Source organism: Amborella trichopoda, chromosome 3, assembly GCF_054954075.1.
Source record: "Amborella trichopoda isolate Santa Cruz 75 chromosome 3, AtrichopodaSantaCruz75HAP2 v2.0, whole genome shotgun sequence".
Lineage (NCBI taxonomy): Eukaryota > Viridiplantae > Streptophyta > Magnoliopsida > Amborellales > Amborellaceae > Amborella > Amborella trichopoda.
This window is the reverse complement of record NC_142338.1, coordinates 6,978,935-6,997,980: the sequence shown is the minus strand read 5'-3', so window position 1 is coordinate 6,997,980 and position 19,046 is coordinate 6,978,935. Positions and strand designations below refer to the sequence as shown.

At 36.9% G+C, this 19,046-nt stretch overlaps 1 protein-coding gene across 1 annotated transcript; it reads left to right on the top strand.

The window, feature by feature from the left end:
• The first annotated feature begins 6,250 nt into the window (after nt 1–6,250).
• LOC18428985 (uncharacterized) lies at nt 6,251–18,474 on the top strand. The gene is made up of 2 exons (XM_020664035.2): nt 6,251–7,236; nt 17,702–18,474. Exons 1-2 carry the CDS (start codon nt 6,680–6,682, stop codon nt 17,961–17,963), a joined length of 819 nt encoding a protein of 272 aa, XP_020519694.1. The 5' UTR covers nt 6,251–6,679; the 3' UTR covers nt 17,964–18,474.
• The last annotated feature ends 572 nt before the right edge of the window (nt 18,475–19,046 follow it).

Below are 19,046 nucleotides of genomic sequence, written 5' to 3'. Positions count from 1 at the left end.
ATTGACAAATCTTTAAAATTGGCCCAAACTACTATTCGATCTACCAGTCAAACGGTGTCTCAATGAAATTAGTTCACGACAATTTCACGATGAGATCTCTTAAAACTGCTAAAACTTGGTAATCTCCGTTTGAAGAGACAACTAGAATACGAAAACAGTTACATAAATGGGTAGGCTATAGGGAGAACCTGAAAACATAATGCATTGGGAGAAACATAAATCGGTAGGCTATAGGGAGAACCTGATAACAGAATGCATTGGGAGAAGAAGTGAAGTGATTGCTTTCAATACACAGCATTCAGAAAAGTAAAGCGGAATGTATTGTTATGATAGTTTCGTCCGAGAACATAAACAGGTCTAATGGTAGCAAAGTGGAAGGGGTGATATAAAATCTAGAATAGTTATCAAGATATGGGCTTGAGAATGAGAAGAGTTGTATGAAGTTGCATACTATAAAAGAGGAGGATGAAGAGAAAATAGCAACTTGTAGACTTGGACAATGATAACAAACCAATGAATCTTAATCGGTCAAGAACTTTAATCGGCCAAATGGTAGCAAAGAGCAAACTGGCCGGGGAAAAGGAGCAACAATCAAGAAACTGATCAAGACAATCATTGAAAATAAGACAACAGCACACTCGAACCATGGCTAGAACTTCTAGGTGGTGAGAGGCTAATTCATTTCGAGATGCGTAGTAGAATAGAAGCTTGGATAGCTAATATCTAAGACCAATTCGGCAACCTCATTGGCTCAGGGATAACGTGAATCGGGGCTAGGAACGGTAAGAACCAAGACCAAATAGGACTGGCTCATGTGACAACTGATCAACGAACTTGAGAAATAGACAAAACGATTTCTGGCTCTGACACCGTGATATCGTTACAAGTTTCTCTGAACAAAAGTCTCTATTTGTATTAATGTGTGTGTGTATATATATATATAGAAAAATTCTTCCCAACGCCTATAAGTGAAAATGAACAGTGATTTCGCATACTCTCATCATCGTCTAAAGTTCATCGCACAGTAACGATTGTCTGGTAGTTTTTTATTTTTCATTTTTTTCTACAAATCGGAATGATCTGAAATTTGGAGTGTGTGTACATCTTAGTGAGACGCACCTAATAAAAATATAAAAAATAATTTGCTAATTTTTTTTTACCAAAATATCCCCAAAACACTTTGGTCAATATTTTTCATGTAAAATATTTTTTTGATATTTTTTGTAGATTCGCCTATTTTTGATGAACACACACTCCAAATTTCAGGTCATTCCGATTTGTATAAAAACAATGAAAAATAAAATGCTACCGAACAATCGTGACCATGCGATGAACTTTTGACGGTGATGAGGGTAGGCAACATCACTGTTTATTTTTTCCTATAGGCGTTTTGTAGTATCTTCCATATATATATTGCCTAGAGTTTACAACTTCTCAAAAAACAAAGATTCAAGTTAGAAGGGGTTGTGATGGGTGTATTTATCAAAATAGTCATTACTTTTTTATTAAAAAATTATTTAAATAGGCAACCTTACCATTAAGCAATGTCAAATTTGAAATTTTCACAAAAATACAATGGCATTTTGGAAGTCAATGTCCTGAAATTTTATTTGTAGAGTGCCTTTGTCTTTTTGTTAAAATTTCAATTTTACCCCTTATAGAGATGACAAAATTACCCTTTGTCATGTAGTAATATTTACAAATTTGCCCCCATAAAAGTAAATTTTTTTTGAAAAAAATAGACAACAAAATTAATAAATCTACCCTTCACAACTCTCTCTATCTTGAATCTTTGTAATTTAAAGGGTTGTGAAGTTTAGAATATCCTATATATATATATATATATATATATACACGTAATGATTTTATGAGACCCTGCCACACCCAAGTATGTAGGACTCTAAAGGATCACTATTAAATTTAGTACAGATCTCTAGAAAATTTATCACATGGGTATGAGACTTGACTTTTCTAGAGATCTGTGTCAATTTAATGATGATCATTTGGAGTCTTATAAACATGGGTATGGGAGGGTCTCATAAGATCATTACGATATATATATATATATATATATATATATATATATATATATATATAAGAACAAAATGAAATCATGAACACCTAAACTAAAGCAACAAAAATCCTGAACACTCAGACTAAAACAATACATACCATAAAATATAAGATACATCACCTAAAATTTTCATACATGTCGATTATAATATGCACTTTTTTTAGCAACCTCATAGGAGATATACAATTTCCTTAACACAGTCTAATCTTGGTTAGCATGATGGAACCATACGTTGTGTGCATCTTCAAGTCATGTAAGCTAACGGAAATCAACATGTTTTAATGACCATTCCATGCTGAGGTTTGTATAAGGCTTCAACATTAAACAATCTAAGTAAGGCACACCTCAAAGTACAACTAAAGATGCAATTTTGGTTTCACATGGCCTTGTGATGATGTGAAAAATCTATTGTCACATTTAATTCTGAAAAATAAAGCTAAAAAAATTGAACAAATAGATTTTTTGAAAATAGATAGTCCACATGATATGTTCTAAGACGCACTATTTCTATTGACCATGAAAGTTAAGTGGGGAATGGCCCTAGTCACCCTCAGAATTGGGTCAGTCAATTTTTTTACAAACCAAAACTTAGAAATTCCATATCTATCTTATTTTCTTCCAAATCCACTTAATTTGTTACAAAATCATTCATCTTTAGTTGATTTACAATAGCCCTTAAAACATTCTAGGATCAAAACATATTTTTGGGGGAGATTGAAATATTAAAGCACACTTGCTTTCACCTTAAAACGCTCAGCCCCCATTTCATCAATTTCACCCAATTTTATCAACTAATGACTTGACATTTGTTTCAAATGGTCATTGAGCTCTCTATCAAACCCACATAATAAATTGTTGCATCAAAATAAAAAATAAAAGATATTAAGAGTTTGAAATTCTGTTTCTTGAGCCTCCGAAACCCTAATCTGCCGTACTCCCTCAATTCTCAACCAACAGTTTTGAAATTATATTCAAATTGTTAGTATTTAAGCCCATTAAACATCCCTATAACAATATGTTGGATCAACAAGCAAAGTAGAAGAAACCAAAATTCCAAAATTTGGGGGGGGGCTTTTTTAATCCTAAATTGAAAATATTCAATTTCTATTTCATTTTTCACCATATTCATTCAAATTTGTCATAAAATGTTCCTAACATATTGAATTATCATCTTTCCCTAAAGGGTGCGGTTTGTATAGAGCCGAGGGTCTAAACAATCAAAGTAAAGCCCACCTTCAATGTGGTTTCAATATTGGAAATCTTTTCGATATGCTTAAAATATGTTTTTATCTTTAATTATAAAATTTAAAGCTTCAAAAAATAGTATAGATCAAGCAAGTCTATGAAAGCTTGAAAATCTTGAAAATTGACTGTCTAAAATGTGTTACACTATTTCTACTATTTCCAACACTTGAAATCGAATTTTTTCTGATGTCCATCCATCTTGATGTCGAAATGATCAATTTAAAGGATATTTGGGCATCAAAATAACCTCTTCTAATGAAATTTTTAAGGTGGGCTCTAATTTGATTGTTTAGAGCCTTGGCTCTCTATAAACTTTTCCCTTCACTAAATTCATTCAAACTTATGTGAAAATGCTTCTAACATATTGCTCTCTCATTTTTCACTAAATTGATCCAAATTTGTCCCAAAATTTTCTTCACATATTGATGTATACACACCCTAACAAAGTTTTTTAATCAAAATAAAAAATCTAAAAGATTGACCTTTGGTTTTTGGGTGCGGTTTGTAAAGGCTCGAAACAATCAAAGTAATTCGCACCTTCAAATAGTGTCAAGAAGTGTGGTTTAAATGCTGAAAATGTTTGTCATTGCCTTAAAATATAATTTTACCTTTAATTATAAAATTTTAAGCTTTAGAAATAGTGTAGTTCTAGTAGATCTATGAAAACTTGAAAATCTTAAAAATTGACGGTCGAATAATGCGTTACAAGATGCACTATTTTCAAAATTTGAAATCCAGCTTTTTTTCATGTCCATGCATTTAGATGTTGAGATGATCAATTTTAGGATATTTGAGCATCAAAACAACCTCTTCTAGTGATATTTTTGAGGTGGGCTCTAATTTGATTGTTTAGAGCCTTGGCTCCGTATAAACTTTTTTTTTTTTTTTTCCAAATCTTTCATTTTATGTATTTTCTTTATTTCCCTAGTTTTCTCTATTCTCTATATTTTCTTAAAAATGTTTTTAAACACCTGTTCGAGTTTGTAAACACTTTGTACATCATTCACGAGATGTATATATATATATATAGAAAGACCTTGTGGGGGCAAAGAAGAGAGAGCGGCCTTTGGGGCAAGGAAGAGAAAGAGGCCCTGGGGGGCAAAGATGGTCGTGTATAATTAAAATCATGGGGAAAGGCATGGGTCAATGAAAAGGGGTTGTTATTGTCCAATAAAATAAAGAATTTCGTCATTCGAAAAGTTATTTTAATTGAAAAGTATTATCATGACTTTTGATTGTGCTAAAAAAATTCAAGAAATCGAACCAAAGCTTCAATATTTGAGCATCGGGCTTGATTCAATAAACTTTAATTGCAATCTCAACCATACTCAGTAAGTCTCCCTTTAAAATACCGTGCTCCAAAATTTTCAAAAGATCTTAAAAAAATTGCTTATTTTTAATGGAACCGATATAAATCCATATTTTGTCTTTATAATTTTATTGATTCAATAACTTAATATTGTTGAATTTTTATTTAAAGATACATTAGCAGTGGAAGTAAATTAAAAATCTTCATTTAACAAAAAAATTCCATCAAATCTTTCACCATTGAGGTCCCTAAAAAATGTGTACAAAGAAAAATACAAGCATTATATCCCAAAAAAAAATCAAAAAAAATTATATATCTCAAGATAATAGGTAGAATTAGAAGATGAGTAACCCAATGGAAAATCTTTCTTTTTTATCTTTCAATCCATAGCATATTTATAAAGAGCAAGATAGAGATTCAATGATACTAAAGATTTAAGCAGCTATGAATATAATGCGAGATTTGAATTTGCTTAAGCATTTTATTGTTATTTTATGCATAGAGAAGTTTGATTAATTTCATATTTTATTTTTTATTTTTAATTTCAGTGGTGTATATAGCATAGCATTTTGGGTGGACCACTATTTTACATATTTGGATTTTTGTGTTTTCTTTTAATTAACTGCAATCCTATATTGAGAGCATTTCTTTTCTTTGAAAAATAATCCTATACATTGGTTTACAGTTCTTGCTATTTGCTAATTAGTTATTGTGTTTAGTATTATTGTTGTGTTTTATGTTATGCTCCCAATAAATCTATGATATGCTTTGTGTTGTGACAACGGGTAAACATTATTGATGGATTTATTAAAAATTTCATCAAAAAATTGTCAAGTAGTACTCTAATGACACTAGTAAGGCTATAAAATAATTATTTAATAACTTAAATATATCTATGCAATAGCTGCAAATCATAATCATATATTTTTATCATTTTTATATATCTGTACGCTTTTTTGAACCAAAACCTAAATACTCATGATTATGTAACTTACTTTATTTTTGGGCTATCAATATTTTTTATCTATTTTTTTTTTATTTTTTAAGATAAAATCAATTTATTACTTATATTTTTATATTTACCGATATTTTATTATTTCCCAACTTGCTTACTACGATCTCAGCCAATATAAGCCCCTCGTCCTTCCTTGGATGGAGCCCCTCTTCCTTGAATAAAGAAATAATAAGAGACCGTTGCACCTCTTAAAAAATCATTAAAAACTAAGGAAAAACATAAACATACAAAAGGCAAGAGAGAGAAAATCATGGCCAGAAAAGGATTCTCTCTCTCTAGCCGACCAAGTGCAAGGGAACCAACCTTGGCCCACAAAACAAGTATGAACGAAAATAGAAAATAGGCTTCACCCTGAATCTCTCTCCACATGGGCCTGTCTCGGCCAGCTCCGGTCCAGCCTTATAAAAGTATGACGTGGGCCACAAATTTGTGGCCCGAGGGCAGGATTAGAGCTAGCATGGACCCAGTGCGGTCCATTTATTTTTGGATCCGGCCCCAATCAGGGCGAGAGCTGAGCCACTACAGACTGGGCCCGGCCCGTTGCTTCTCTCTCCTTGTAAATCTCTCTCTAAATTTAAGATTATGAACAAAAACAGGAAGTATGTTTATTTTGAAGAAGATTTCACAGCATTCATTTTTTTACAGGTCGGCTTCGAGACTTCCCCCACGCCTCTTCTCTCTCTCCTTAAATCTCGGTCACCTCCCTCTGTCTCTCTCTCTCTCTAAACTTCAAATGTCCTTGAACCTCTCTCTCTCTCTCTAGAATCTCTCAAATCCCAACAGTCCTTACGTCTCTCTCACTTATGAGCACTTCTCTCTCTCTGACTCTCTGTTCATCGGTCTCTTGTGTATATAAACCTCCCCTGTTCAAACACCAACTTCAAATCTCCGTTCCACCAAAAAAAACAGGGACGAGAGCCTTGACCTCGAATCTTCTTCTTCTCCCATGGGGATCCCCTGAAAAACCCATCTCTCCAAAACCCCTTTAAAACCCTAAACCAGAGAGAAAAAAGAGGATAAGCCTCTGAATCCCAAGATGGGTATCACCAGTAGGCAAAAAACCCCCAAAAAACCCTTTCAAACCAGCTTTCTCCCCATCAATGGCGTCTCAGAACCAGAAAGGAGCGCAAGCAATAGCGACACTGATTCTATGCAGGAAGGTCCCTCTCATGCCGAAGCTAATGGAGGTTCGGTTGGTCTTTTAGAGAGAGAAAGACCCATTAAAGGCATGGATGCCATGGCCTTGGAGGAGGTGATTAGAGGAAGAAGCGACCGGGTCAAGAAGCTTTTGAGTATTTACAGAGAGCAGTACTGGTTATTAATGGAGGAGCTGAGGTACAAGTACAGGGAGTACTCCTGGAGGTTTGGGAAATGTGGGTTTGATGAGAAGAAGGATGAGAGAGAAAGAAAGGAAGAGAGAGAAAGAGAGGGAGAAGCCGGGGTTGGGTCTAAGTTAGAGAGAGAAGGAGGGGTGCGGTGTTTGTATCAAAGTTGTAAGGCAAAGCCAATGGCGCTCTGTGATTATTGCCATGCCCATGTTCTTTCTGATAGCAAGCAACAATTATACAAGGGATGTTCATATGTTATTAAGAGGTTGGTCTTTTTCTCTAAGCCCTGAACGTGATTTTTCGTTTATTTACTTTATTGCCATGGTAATGAACTTGCTTTTTCCTTTATTCGTTTGTTAGTGTTCAACTTGCTTTTTCGTTATTATTGTCTTTTTGGTGTGGGATGGTTTGATAATGGAATGAGCTTGCTTTTTCCTTATTTGGTTTTTTTGGTTGGATGGTTTTGTGGCTTGTGAAGGATCATCATGTTTTGTTTTTGGTTCTCTAGTTTCATCATGTGTTTAGTATTCAAACTTTGATTCCTGGTTTTTCCTTCCTGTTCACCTTTTTTTATTGCATTCACAATGAGCCTAGCCAAAAAAAGACATTTTCAGTGGCCCTTGGATTTGTGGCTCTGTGTCTCTCTCTCTCTCTCAAGAACGCTTACACAGAAACCGACGTGAACATTCCTCTTCTTCTTCTCTTATATTTTGTAGTAGCTGTAGTAGAACTGGTTTCTATGTAATTTAGGTGGCCTTCTCCGTTCCTCTCTTTCTATACCTCCATCCCCCATTCCATAGACAAACAAACAAGAACAAGATATGCTGATTCTGATTATATTGGATCATTGATTGATTATCATTACCAATGCAATGTTATAAAAGTTGGCAAATTGACCTAGGACTAGTACAAGTTTGGCGTGCCATGGCACTTCACCAAGTCTTGGTCGGGCCTCTACTATCCCTTTTATTTTTGAAGATATTCAACCAAGTCGCACCGAGTCAACTTGGCTCAGCAATAGGTGGGCATCCAAGCCCTGTCCATGGTTTTGATCTATGCAATAAAGAAAAAGTAAGTGGCAATGTAATCCCATAGTCTCAGTCCATTGATGCTCAAGTTTGCCAGCTTATCAGCCATGGATCCTACCTCTCGAGGGTCACAATAAATATGCTTCAACAATAATCGATGTATCTAATTGTGTGTAAGGAGCCACTTTTATACTGCCTTGTGTAAACTTACAATAGAACTTGGATTCCAAGAAAGGGTGTGTTTGCCTCTACCTATGTAGAGTTCACAAGGTGCATTGGTCTCTTGTAGAACTTCAAGTCCACCTTTTCACTGTAATGAACCATTGTCATGATTTCATTGGGCAACATGTCTCATCCTTTTGAAATTTTGGATGGCCACTGCCTCATGATTCCCAAACGAATGTTGTTCAAACGTCATTCACCCCATGTTGCGATATTTATAACATTACATCTTTTGTGATGCTCTTGATCAATGTTCCATGTCCCATATGTCATTGCCAAAAGAAATTTCTATTCTTTCATGCTTTCCAGATCCTATAGATCATTGCCACCAAGTTAGACTCCTAAGCTTGCTTCTCTCTCGTTCCATCTTGTCCTTGTGCAATATTTTTAGAAAGTCTTTTCAACTCAATTTAAGTTGCTTGACTCAAGCGGAATCAATGGGTAGTCAAGTTGGAACATATTTCATGTTGTGCTACCCTGCGTTCAACAAAATCTGGGTTACTCGAACTTGAGTGGCCTGATCTTTCAGCTTTCTAAAATGTCATCCTATTTTGTCTAAGTCTAGGAAATTTTCCTTTTTTTTTGCTACAGTTGTGGAACCTGATCTCTAATTTTAAAGATCAACCTATATCAAAAGTTTTGTAGGGTTCAGTCAGGGCTTCTTTGAACCTTACCTTCCGTCCTAGATCACTCTCCTTTGCCAAAGGTACCCTTTGTGCCCAATATTTTTTATTCTCTGTTTGTCCGTCCTACATACACACACACAGACCACCACAGAAAAAAGAAAAAAAAAGAAATCGACAGAGATGGCTTTTCATACTTCTAGTGGACGTGTAAGCTCATATCAGTGTGAGACTTCTGGTTCATGTTCTAAAGTGTTACAATGTATTTTCTATTACCACCTCTGAGTTGTGCTCTGAAGCCCTCACTTTCTAGTTAGCCAACAACCTGAGAGGGTCAACGTGGTCACGAATCTTGGCAGCCAGATTATTTTGAAGACTGTATACTGGGATGTAAGAGAACTAAAGTCAGCCAACAACCTGAGCTGGTCACAAATCTTGGCGGCAAGATTGTTTTGAAGGTTGTATACTGGGATGTAAGAGAATTAAAGTCAGCCAACAACCTGAGCGGGTCAAAGTGGTCACGAATCTTGGCAGCAAGATTATTTTGAAGACTGTATACTGGGATGTAAGAGAATTTGTTAGTAACTCTATGCATTTGTGTGTTTTAGACTTTTAGTTTTGTGGCTTTGTGTTTGTAGATGTTCTGATTCATGACATTAATGTATGTACTGTTCTTGTAATCCATCAGTTATAAATGACTATACTACATTAACATCATATTTTGATAATGTAAAATAAAATTAAATAAATGTTAATATTTTTGTTCTTTTATTATTTATCAGTTCTGCGAATTTCGCTGACAAAATGTAAACACAAACGATTTGAATAAAATAAAATGTTGTCAGTTTTTCACCCCCTTCCTTCTGGACTTGCTGAAGTGTGACTCGGCGTAACAAACTGTTTGAAGAAATATTCATTAACTATGGACAAATTAAGTAGCATCATAATTCAGGAACTTATTGTTTACCTCCCTAGACAAATAAGTACTGTTTATGAGTAGCATATCAGTATTGATTTGGTCCAATATTTGTCATCCAATCATGCTGAATTGACCCTGAATATCTTAGACTACTTAGTTATAGACATAAATATAAATATAAGTTATAATATTGTGTATTATAATGTAATTTCTACGACTTTGATATGTCAAGCCTTTGAGCAACTTGATGTGACAACTTGAATTTCACACCACCCAGGAAAAAAAAAATTGATATGACAAAAGCTAAATAGGTACTATGATAAATTTAAAAGTTAATATGGACATTTTAAATGTGAGGTTTTGGTATGGCCCTGGATGCAAGTGGTCCCTTTGTTTTTCCATAGATCGGGAACTGAAAAACCATTTCAATCCACTGCAAACCCATTTCCACTCCTAAAAATAAATTGGAGTTCCCAACATCATGCAAGTCTGACGAATCTTCATTGTTTCGATAAAATATGGTGCAAGATGGACCTTTTTAAGGTCTCCAATTCCATTTTCTTTTAGGTCCATGATAATGGAGATCTATAGGATGGAACTGCCTAGTTTTGGTGCTCTATCCATCTCCAAGACGGATTTTGGGAGAGTGGCAACTGGCAGCCTGGACCACTCCATATAGTTTTCCTATTTTATACATTTCCTTAGAAGTTAGAACACATATTATTTATGTGATATATCTGAAATATAATCTAAAATTACTAGATTATACCTGAATGGGTAAAAGCATTCTATGAGGCATTTTGGCATGGAACTTGTAAATCAATTAATTCTTGGCTCCTAGCATTCCTGTGTTTCAAGAAGGACATGTTCTGATTTGTTGTGTAGCTGGGGAGGAACTTGTAGATCAATTAATTCTTAGCCCCTAGCATCCCGGTGTTTCATGAAGGACATGTGTCTGATTTGTTGTGTAGCTGGGGACAAGTTGCATTTTCGAGGACCTCAACATCTAGAGGACCCACATCCCATGGCAATAACAAGTGCTTGGTACTAAGTTAACATTCTCAAAAAAATAACTACTGTTTGGTACTTTTTAAAGTGAATTTGAATGGGTGTTAGTCCAAAATAAGGCATTGATGTAGGAGTTTTATGGGAACCATTTTGATGTCGTATTTAGAGTCAAGATTAGTCGTATTTGTATGCCCTTGATAATGAGGAGAATGCTGAAGTTGGAACATAATCCAATGGGCAAGCAACATGAAGGATCCCACTTGGAGAGTGAATTTCTTATCGTGGGGGTCAATGACTTTAATGCTTACCAGTTCAGTTTTAATATGTCCCAAATAGTGCCAGTGTAGTGGCTGATGCACTGGCTGAGGTGGGAATGGGGCACCCTTCGTTGGTCTTTTGTTTTCTCATTTATCTTTAATTGTGGGGTACCATTAGGGGTGGCAACGGGTCGGGTATAGCCATACCCGTACCCGGGATACACTATGTGGACCCAAACCTAGACCCGTACCCGATGTGTCCAATTTAAACCTATCCATACCCTTACCTGATGGGTAATGTTGGACCCAGAACCCATACCCGTACCTGACACTAGCCATGAGGGAGTTTGGAAATAGTTAAATGCCCCAATGCCTCTCTACTTTTATAGATCTCGAGCCACTTATGTCTTTGTATTCTCATTAATGTGGGACTAATCTTCCTATCTATACACAACTACCTCTCTCTCTCTAATATTTTTTTGAATGCCATGTGCTTTTCAAAATTCAAACCATCCCACTTTTCAAAATTCAAATCATCCCTACTATTGATGTGATAGAGAGAGAGAGATATACCAACCAATCAAGCATCGGTGTTTTATTTTTGGACTGTTGCAGGCATAGTTCCAAAAAGTGGTGCTAGGCGGGTCCTAGGCGGCCTGGGGGGTCCAGGCCGCCCAGCGCCTAGGCAGGCGGCTAGAACCTGGGTGGCCCAGTCGAATCCAAAAAGGATGCCTAGTCAAAAATGCTTTTAAGGATTCAAAATCTTCTAAAAAACCTCCCAATAGATTTATAAAACATTAAAAATTAAATCTAATATCAATGGGTGATGTTTTGATCAATTTTTGTCAACTTTGAAAAAAAAATAATTTCCGCCTCTGGGCGGGGCGGCCGCCTAGGCGGGTTCCGTACCACCTAGGTGGGGCGCATGCCCTAGGAGGCCGCCATGTGTTGGGCGTTGGGCGACCGCCTAGGCGGGTTCTGTACCTCCTAGGCGGCCGCTCAGGGATTGCCGTCCAGATTGGCCACCTAGGCCTGGGCGATGTGCCCAGGCCTTCTGGACCGCCTAGGCGGTCTGCTTTTTGAAGCACTGGTTGCAAGGTTGCAACATTGTGTCAGAGCCTCACATCGGTATTGCAGCCAAACCCATGACGATGATGCCTTTAAATTTATTTATATATTTAGAGATAGAAAGTGAGCCCATTGTTATACTCTTATTATGTGGGATAGAGGACTCCACATTTAGAGAGAGAGAGAGGAGTCACAACAGGTTGTTTTTAATAAGCCACGATGGGTAACTAAGGAAAAACAAAAAGCGTCTAGTGCTTGGGATTAATCCCACATCGAAGATATGTATAAATTTCTTGGGGTGTAAGCTCTATAAAAGGGGCTGGGAACTTAAGGATAGTTTAAAACTTAAATCATATAAAATAATAAAACAAAAATCAAATTATATATAATAAATACGGGTCTAGTACCGGCGGGTCGGATATAGCCATACCCAAACCCGGACCCGGACCCAGACCCGAACCCAGGATTGTTCGGGTATCATTTATTGGACCCGGACCATACCCACGGGTCCAAAACTTGGACCCATACCCTGACTTGGACCCAAGTCAGGTATACCCGTCGGGTATGGGTCGGGTCCGGGTCCAGTGCCAGCCCTAGATACCATCTTGGCATCCCTCCTTCCAGTTGTATGTGATGGTTTTAATTGACCAATAAGACTGAAATTACCTTCTTTGATATAGAACATTTACTATCTTATCTAGCAGTATATTACTATATACTATCACAGTGTGGTTTACTATAGCATTATATACTACACAACTATACTACTTAAGTGCTCTTTGGGGTCTCGATTTTTAACAAATGGAACTCGGTCAGGAATCAAGCTTGGGTCAGGGCGGTAGCAGCTAGGTTTTCATAGCACTACGTCTTAAGTTCCATTCCTATGTAACCTTGTCCAAAAAAAGAAAAGAAAATGGAGCTCGGTCTTGTATATCATTTGATCCCAATTTCATTGAATCAAGCTCCCCCATATATTGGTATTGAGATACCTTTTTTCAAGGTGTATGGACCGTGATCCCTACCATAGGAACCACAAAAGGGCAAATTAGTCATTGAGTCTATCCTTTTGTGTTTTTTATTTATTCATTTAATTTTTTTATTCTCTTAGAAGCATGAGTAGTAATTTTTACAGTCTTTGATATCTTTTTGCTCACTTAAAGTCTTTTATAATAAATGGTCATGATTAGATTTTATGGATGACCATGATTGAGTCTTGTTTAGGATTTTCTTATATAAGGAATGTTCTCAAGCATAATGGGGATGATGTTATGGACTTTTATTCGAAACCTAGAGCAACAAGTGCTATTTTTTTTATTTTTGATTTTGGCATCTTTCTATATTTTTTGATCTTCCTTATCTTCGCCTTTGCTAAAGCCCTAGCTCAAGCTACTAGGTCTGTGCCAGGTTGGTATCAAAGACCAATGATTAGTAAGGACAATATTGTAGCACGGTACTATAGCACATTAGTGTAGCGCGGTATTGTAGCATAGTACTGTAGCATCGATTTTTGTGCTCCAGATCAACAACCACGCATGAGGAGAAAAATGAGGACAAGCGACAACAAAAACCTTTGATGCTAGTTTGTGAGAAGAGATTGCAGATTTGAGGAGCCCTAGCTCTGCATTTGGGGTAGATGGAAGCTCCATCTTAGGTGGATGAGATGGTGTTAGATGAATCGGTGACCAAGTTGGTGTTAGACGGGTCAGATTCATGGTGTGATCCTAGTCAAGAGTTCGGTGCACAATGTCATCGACCTAGGTACGAAATCGATGATGGTTTGAGTAGGTATAATTGAACTCTATTCAAGGAGCAACTTTGTTCTCACCAAATGGTTCTCAATATCAACATGTTGTGGACTGGAACTCATCACTAGTCTTTTACAAGTACTTGGATGTAGATTTGAATTTTGAGAAAGAACTGGGTGATCATAGATTTAATGGTGATCCAATCTACAAAGCGGATCAAGAAGATCTTGTCATTGGAGAGGATGTTGTGAATGCTTCTTTTTTTGAAGAAGAATAGGGTGGATGTCAAGGAATTGTCCCCAAAATATTGGAGGTAACGGGTTTCTTGGTCCCCATAGAAAGTAGTGAGGAGAATGGTGTTGACGGGGGTAATGATGTCGACGTTCTTCTTTTGGAGTTTTACTTGAATATGGAGTATCAAATGATGTGTAGTCCAAGGGTTTGGTGATATGTTCCTACAAGCATTTTGCTAGTGAGTTCAGTATAGAAGGTGGCCATCAAATGGGTGCTGATGTGATTCTTGATGTTGGAATTCAGCTTCAACGATTATTTTTTTTGAGTGGAGAACCTCTGTATCTAGTCACTATGTGCGTAATGCATCATTACTCTTGAGCTGCTTCAAAATTCATGGTAGAGTATTTTCTGACTTGTTCAGGATCAAGTGTGTTGTGCATATGTATTACAAGTATGTTAATTCCCATTGTTTTAGAATGCGAGATGCAGTGCCAATGCTGTCGTGGGTAGATGCAGTGATGTGGCTCGATGTGGTCCAGATGCGGGTGCATCACCCCAATGCGGTCAATAAATATTAAAAATTCAATAAAAATCTCAATAAATGTGTTACTGCATGGAAAAAATATGGAGGTGATTTATGTGATAATAGGTATTCAATTTATTCATTAACTTCGATATAATTAGCTGTCGGAGACTCTGAATCTCTTTATCAAAGACATTTAAAAATAGAGATTGGAAACTAGAAACTTGTATTTAACTTTATATAAGACATTAGAACTTAGAAGACGAGGAGATTGGGGAAGATGTCTCACGTAGAATTTAAGCGAAGTGAAGATGTGCAACCGGAGTTTTATATGATCGTCCCATATCAATAACGCTGAAGAAGTGAAGGGGAAGTTTTATAAGACACCTATATGACGAGCTTTGTTTTATGGGATGGAATGTTGGGCGGTCAAAAAACAACATATACCAATAAGATGAGTGTAGCTGAGATGAGGATGTTGAGATGGATGAGTGGCAAGACAAGAAGGGAAACAATTCGAAATGAATACCTTAGGGAGAACTTAGGTGTGGCTCCGATGGCGAAAAGATGAGAAAGTAGACTTAGGTGAGCTGGTCATGTGTAGCGCATACCAAGTACAACACTTGTTAGAAGGTGCGAGTTGGTTTAAGAGAAGGCTCAAAAAAGGCAAGGAGTAGGCTAAAAGGACATGGTTGGAATAGTGAGAACACATATGGGGACTTATGGCTTCACTGAGGGTGTGGTCCTTAATAGAGCAGAATTGCGAACCAAGATTCGTATAGCCAACCCCAAATATTTAGGAAAATTCTTTGATGATGATTGATGATTAGAACTTAGAAGACATCATATTATCATAATTTAGAAACGTCCAAAAAGCATAATCACAAATTCGCAATTGCAAACTTTAAAGTTACAAACTCCAAAGTAAAGGTACATTCAACCACTAAAAGTCTATGAAGAGTTCAAGAGTATCTAGACAAGGAAATAAGCTTAAAGTTTACAGGAGAAACCACAAAAGGACAAATTAGTCTTGAGTCTATCTTTTTATGTCATTTATTTATTGAGTCTTTTTACTCACTTAGGGGCATAAGTAGTAATTTCTAGAGTCTTTTATGCCTTTTTATTCACTTAAAGTATTTGATAATCAATGAACGAAAATTCAGCTGCCTTGCCGCCTAGGCGGCCATTTTTCCAAATCGCCTAAGCGTGGATTAGGCGGTATGTTCTAGGCGGGTCCATCTAGGTGCCCACCTAGGCTTTGTAAAAGGCGGGCGCCTAGGCGCCACCTCAACCCTTCCTGGAAAATGGCTCTCGGCCATTGGATAAAAACATCAATTTACCCCCTAAATAGCGGGAAAAAAGTTTTTGGGGCTATTCTTGCTCCCAAAAACATTTTTACTGAAGTTTAGAGTAAGAAAAATCTTTATAAAAACAAGCTTTGAAGATTTATAGAGAGATTGAAATTTTTTCAACCTGCTCGAATGGTCACAAAATTTACATATATTAATCCCAATCTTTTAGAGGCTTATAGTGGCCGTAAAAGAGGATATTTGGGAACCAAAACATTTCGGTTTGGCACGATATCGATACCACTTCAAGAAGGTGTGGGGGTCCAACAAACCGCCAAGGATCTATATATTCATCCCCAAACTTACTTATTAAATAAACAATAGTCAATTCTATAAACAATAAAATGGGGGGAGGTGTGGAGGGGTCCAACAAACCGCAAGGATCTACCCCTTCCCCAATGCAGGCCACCTTTGTGTATGGGCGCCTGCCTTTGTGTCTGAGCGCCCGCCTTAGCTCCTAGGCGCCGCATTTGTGTTTTTGAACCTTGTTTATAATAAATGGCCACGATTATATTAGGTGGATGGCCATGATTAAGTCTTGTTTAGGGTTTTCTTATAGAAGGGATGTACTCAAGCCTAATGGGGGAGGATGTTATGAACTTTTATTCGAAACCCTGGTGCAGCAAGTGCTCCTTTTATTTTTGGTTTTTGCATCTTTCTCTAGTTTTGGATCTTCCCTATCTTCTTCTTTGCTAAAACTCTAGCTCGAGCTACTAGGTCTGCGCCATCTTTTTATCTTGAAGTTTGGTTATTTAGGTTACCAGGCACTACTAGTAGGGGAGAATAAGTTAGATATGGCTTCTAAGGAACCGGAAAGAGCAATAATTTAACAATCTTCTTTGGATATGTTAAAGGCGCCATTGTCACCTTTGAATTATGTGATCAATATGCCATTCATAAGCCTCAAAACATTAGTATTTTTCTTTTTTGATGTAAAAAAACATGAGCATAATCATGGTTCCAAAACATGAGTATTTTCTGGATTCTTATATGTTCTCTAGTTAACTTGTTAAATGGAAGATTCTATTTCTTGACAAAATGGTGATAAAACTTTAATAACAGGAATGCCATCATATCATCAGTGCCTATATTATTTATGCCATGCATAAGCACCTTAGCTGATCAGTATTTATTATTTTGAGATTTATTCAAGTGTAATATCAACACCTTGTGAACTATTACAGTTCTTATGTAATTCTTAATATATCTTCTAATATGGATCAAGGCACATCATGAATGCGGTCATTCTCTACCCTGTCATGGACAGATGCATCTTTTAAACTCTAGGTCCAATAACGGTCATCTTCCAATATGAATTTAATTTTTTATTATAGAAATATGCTTTTCCGGAACTGTTTTCAAGAACATGTGTTTTGGAGAAATGCATAGGAGAAACAATCACCTTCATATAATGCTTGCCATTTATAAAGAAAAAAGAGGTATTATATTGCAATCTAATCGACAGTGGAAAACTATAGGCAGTCAAGGTCATTATGATCCAATGGAATGATGAACCGTGATGAGGAGAGAGCAGGACCCACCATGAAAGGAAATGAGCTGAATGTTGATGCCTCATTCTCTCCACCTCCATCCATCATTTGCTTGGATCTTTAATGACTGCGAAAAGCTGCGGTTATCTATGGATTGGAGTAAGTATAACACTTGCTTAAAAAAAATACAATTCACAATGACAAATGAGTGTAGGATCTTTTTGGTGGTTTCATATGTTGTGTCTTCTTTTTGGCTTCTTGCAGCTTGCCGTCGGGAGCTGTTATTTGTGGTAAGCCTGTTTTAAAGGCAACTGTGCCTTCTCTCTGTTCTAATCACGTCCTAAAAACGCGAAGGAATGTGGCCTTGTCACTTAAGAAGGCGGGCCTTGGCATGCCTTCTTCAAATAAGCATGCCTCGAAATTCCATGTCATGATTGCCGAGTATGTGCGCTTTATTCAAGCCAAACGTAGAAGGCTTCGGAATGGGTTCTCTTCTGGGGTATCAGAAATTAAACCCGATACATAGTTTATTGCAGGCTTCTACATGCATTTGTTTACGGAAAATGCAATCTTAAAATCATGTTTCCTTTTGGGGAGCACATTCTTGGATCCAAATCCTGTTCTAGCAACTGGTGGTTAAAATATATAATGGGTTCTTGCTCATTCAAGCCAAGAGAGGAGGATTCCAAATGGAACTCCGCCCATGAAATACAGTACTGAAATGAATGCAACCTTACAAGGAAGCTTGCTGCTCTCAAGAAAGACCGAACTTCTTTGCAGGAATTCAAGAATTTGTATCTGGAAAAGTTTAGCTTGAGCCAATATCAGTAAGTAATTCATGCACCCATATCCTGTTTTGGCAACCAGAACATATATGGATTCTCGTACTTTTGATCCGAGTGCAGCCATAACATATGATGCGTCCTCGTACCTATTTTCATATGGATCAGAATGTGAAATTGAGGCTCATTTAACAGAATGGGATTTTGAACGATTGTGTGCCCATAGAATTTGGCTGGAATGAGTTCTACGGATGAAGCTGATTGAGAGGCAAGGGGACCCAGGTATGATATAGTTACTACAATGGTTGATTAAACTATATTTTCTTTATGTTAAATTTCACTGTCAAGTTCCACATGTAATGCTTTTGATCAATGTTCCGTGATTCAGCCAAGTCGAAATGGACTCGGGGGAGTTACTACGACTCGCCCTATAGGTGGGACCGAGTAGGCTGTACACCCTAATGTTATATTATAAATATATGTTCATTTTAATGCAAATAACATCTAAGTGTCTTGTTGGCTAGTGTTTGCAGTTTATGGGCCTCATGTTTGGGGTTCGAACCCCCTCAAACATCACCATAATCTTTTAAATGCATGTCCCCCTTTTTTAATTTATGTTCCTAATATGTCAGTTTTTCAAAAAGAACCCCGTTAGACGGGGTTCAATTCTGAGACCTCTTGGGAGACACCCACAAGAGCTGGCCAGCGCACCAATTCGTGCACTGCTTAAAGAATAGCTATATATAGTATCTTTTCGTCTTTATTTTTATTATTATTTATTTGTTTATGCTACTAATACGACAAGTTTCAAAAAGAAATGCATGTGA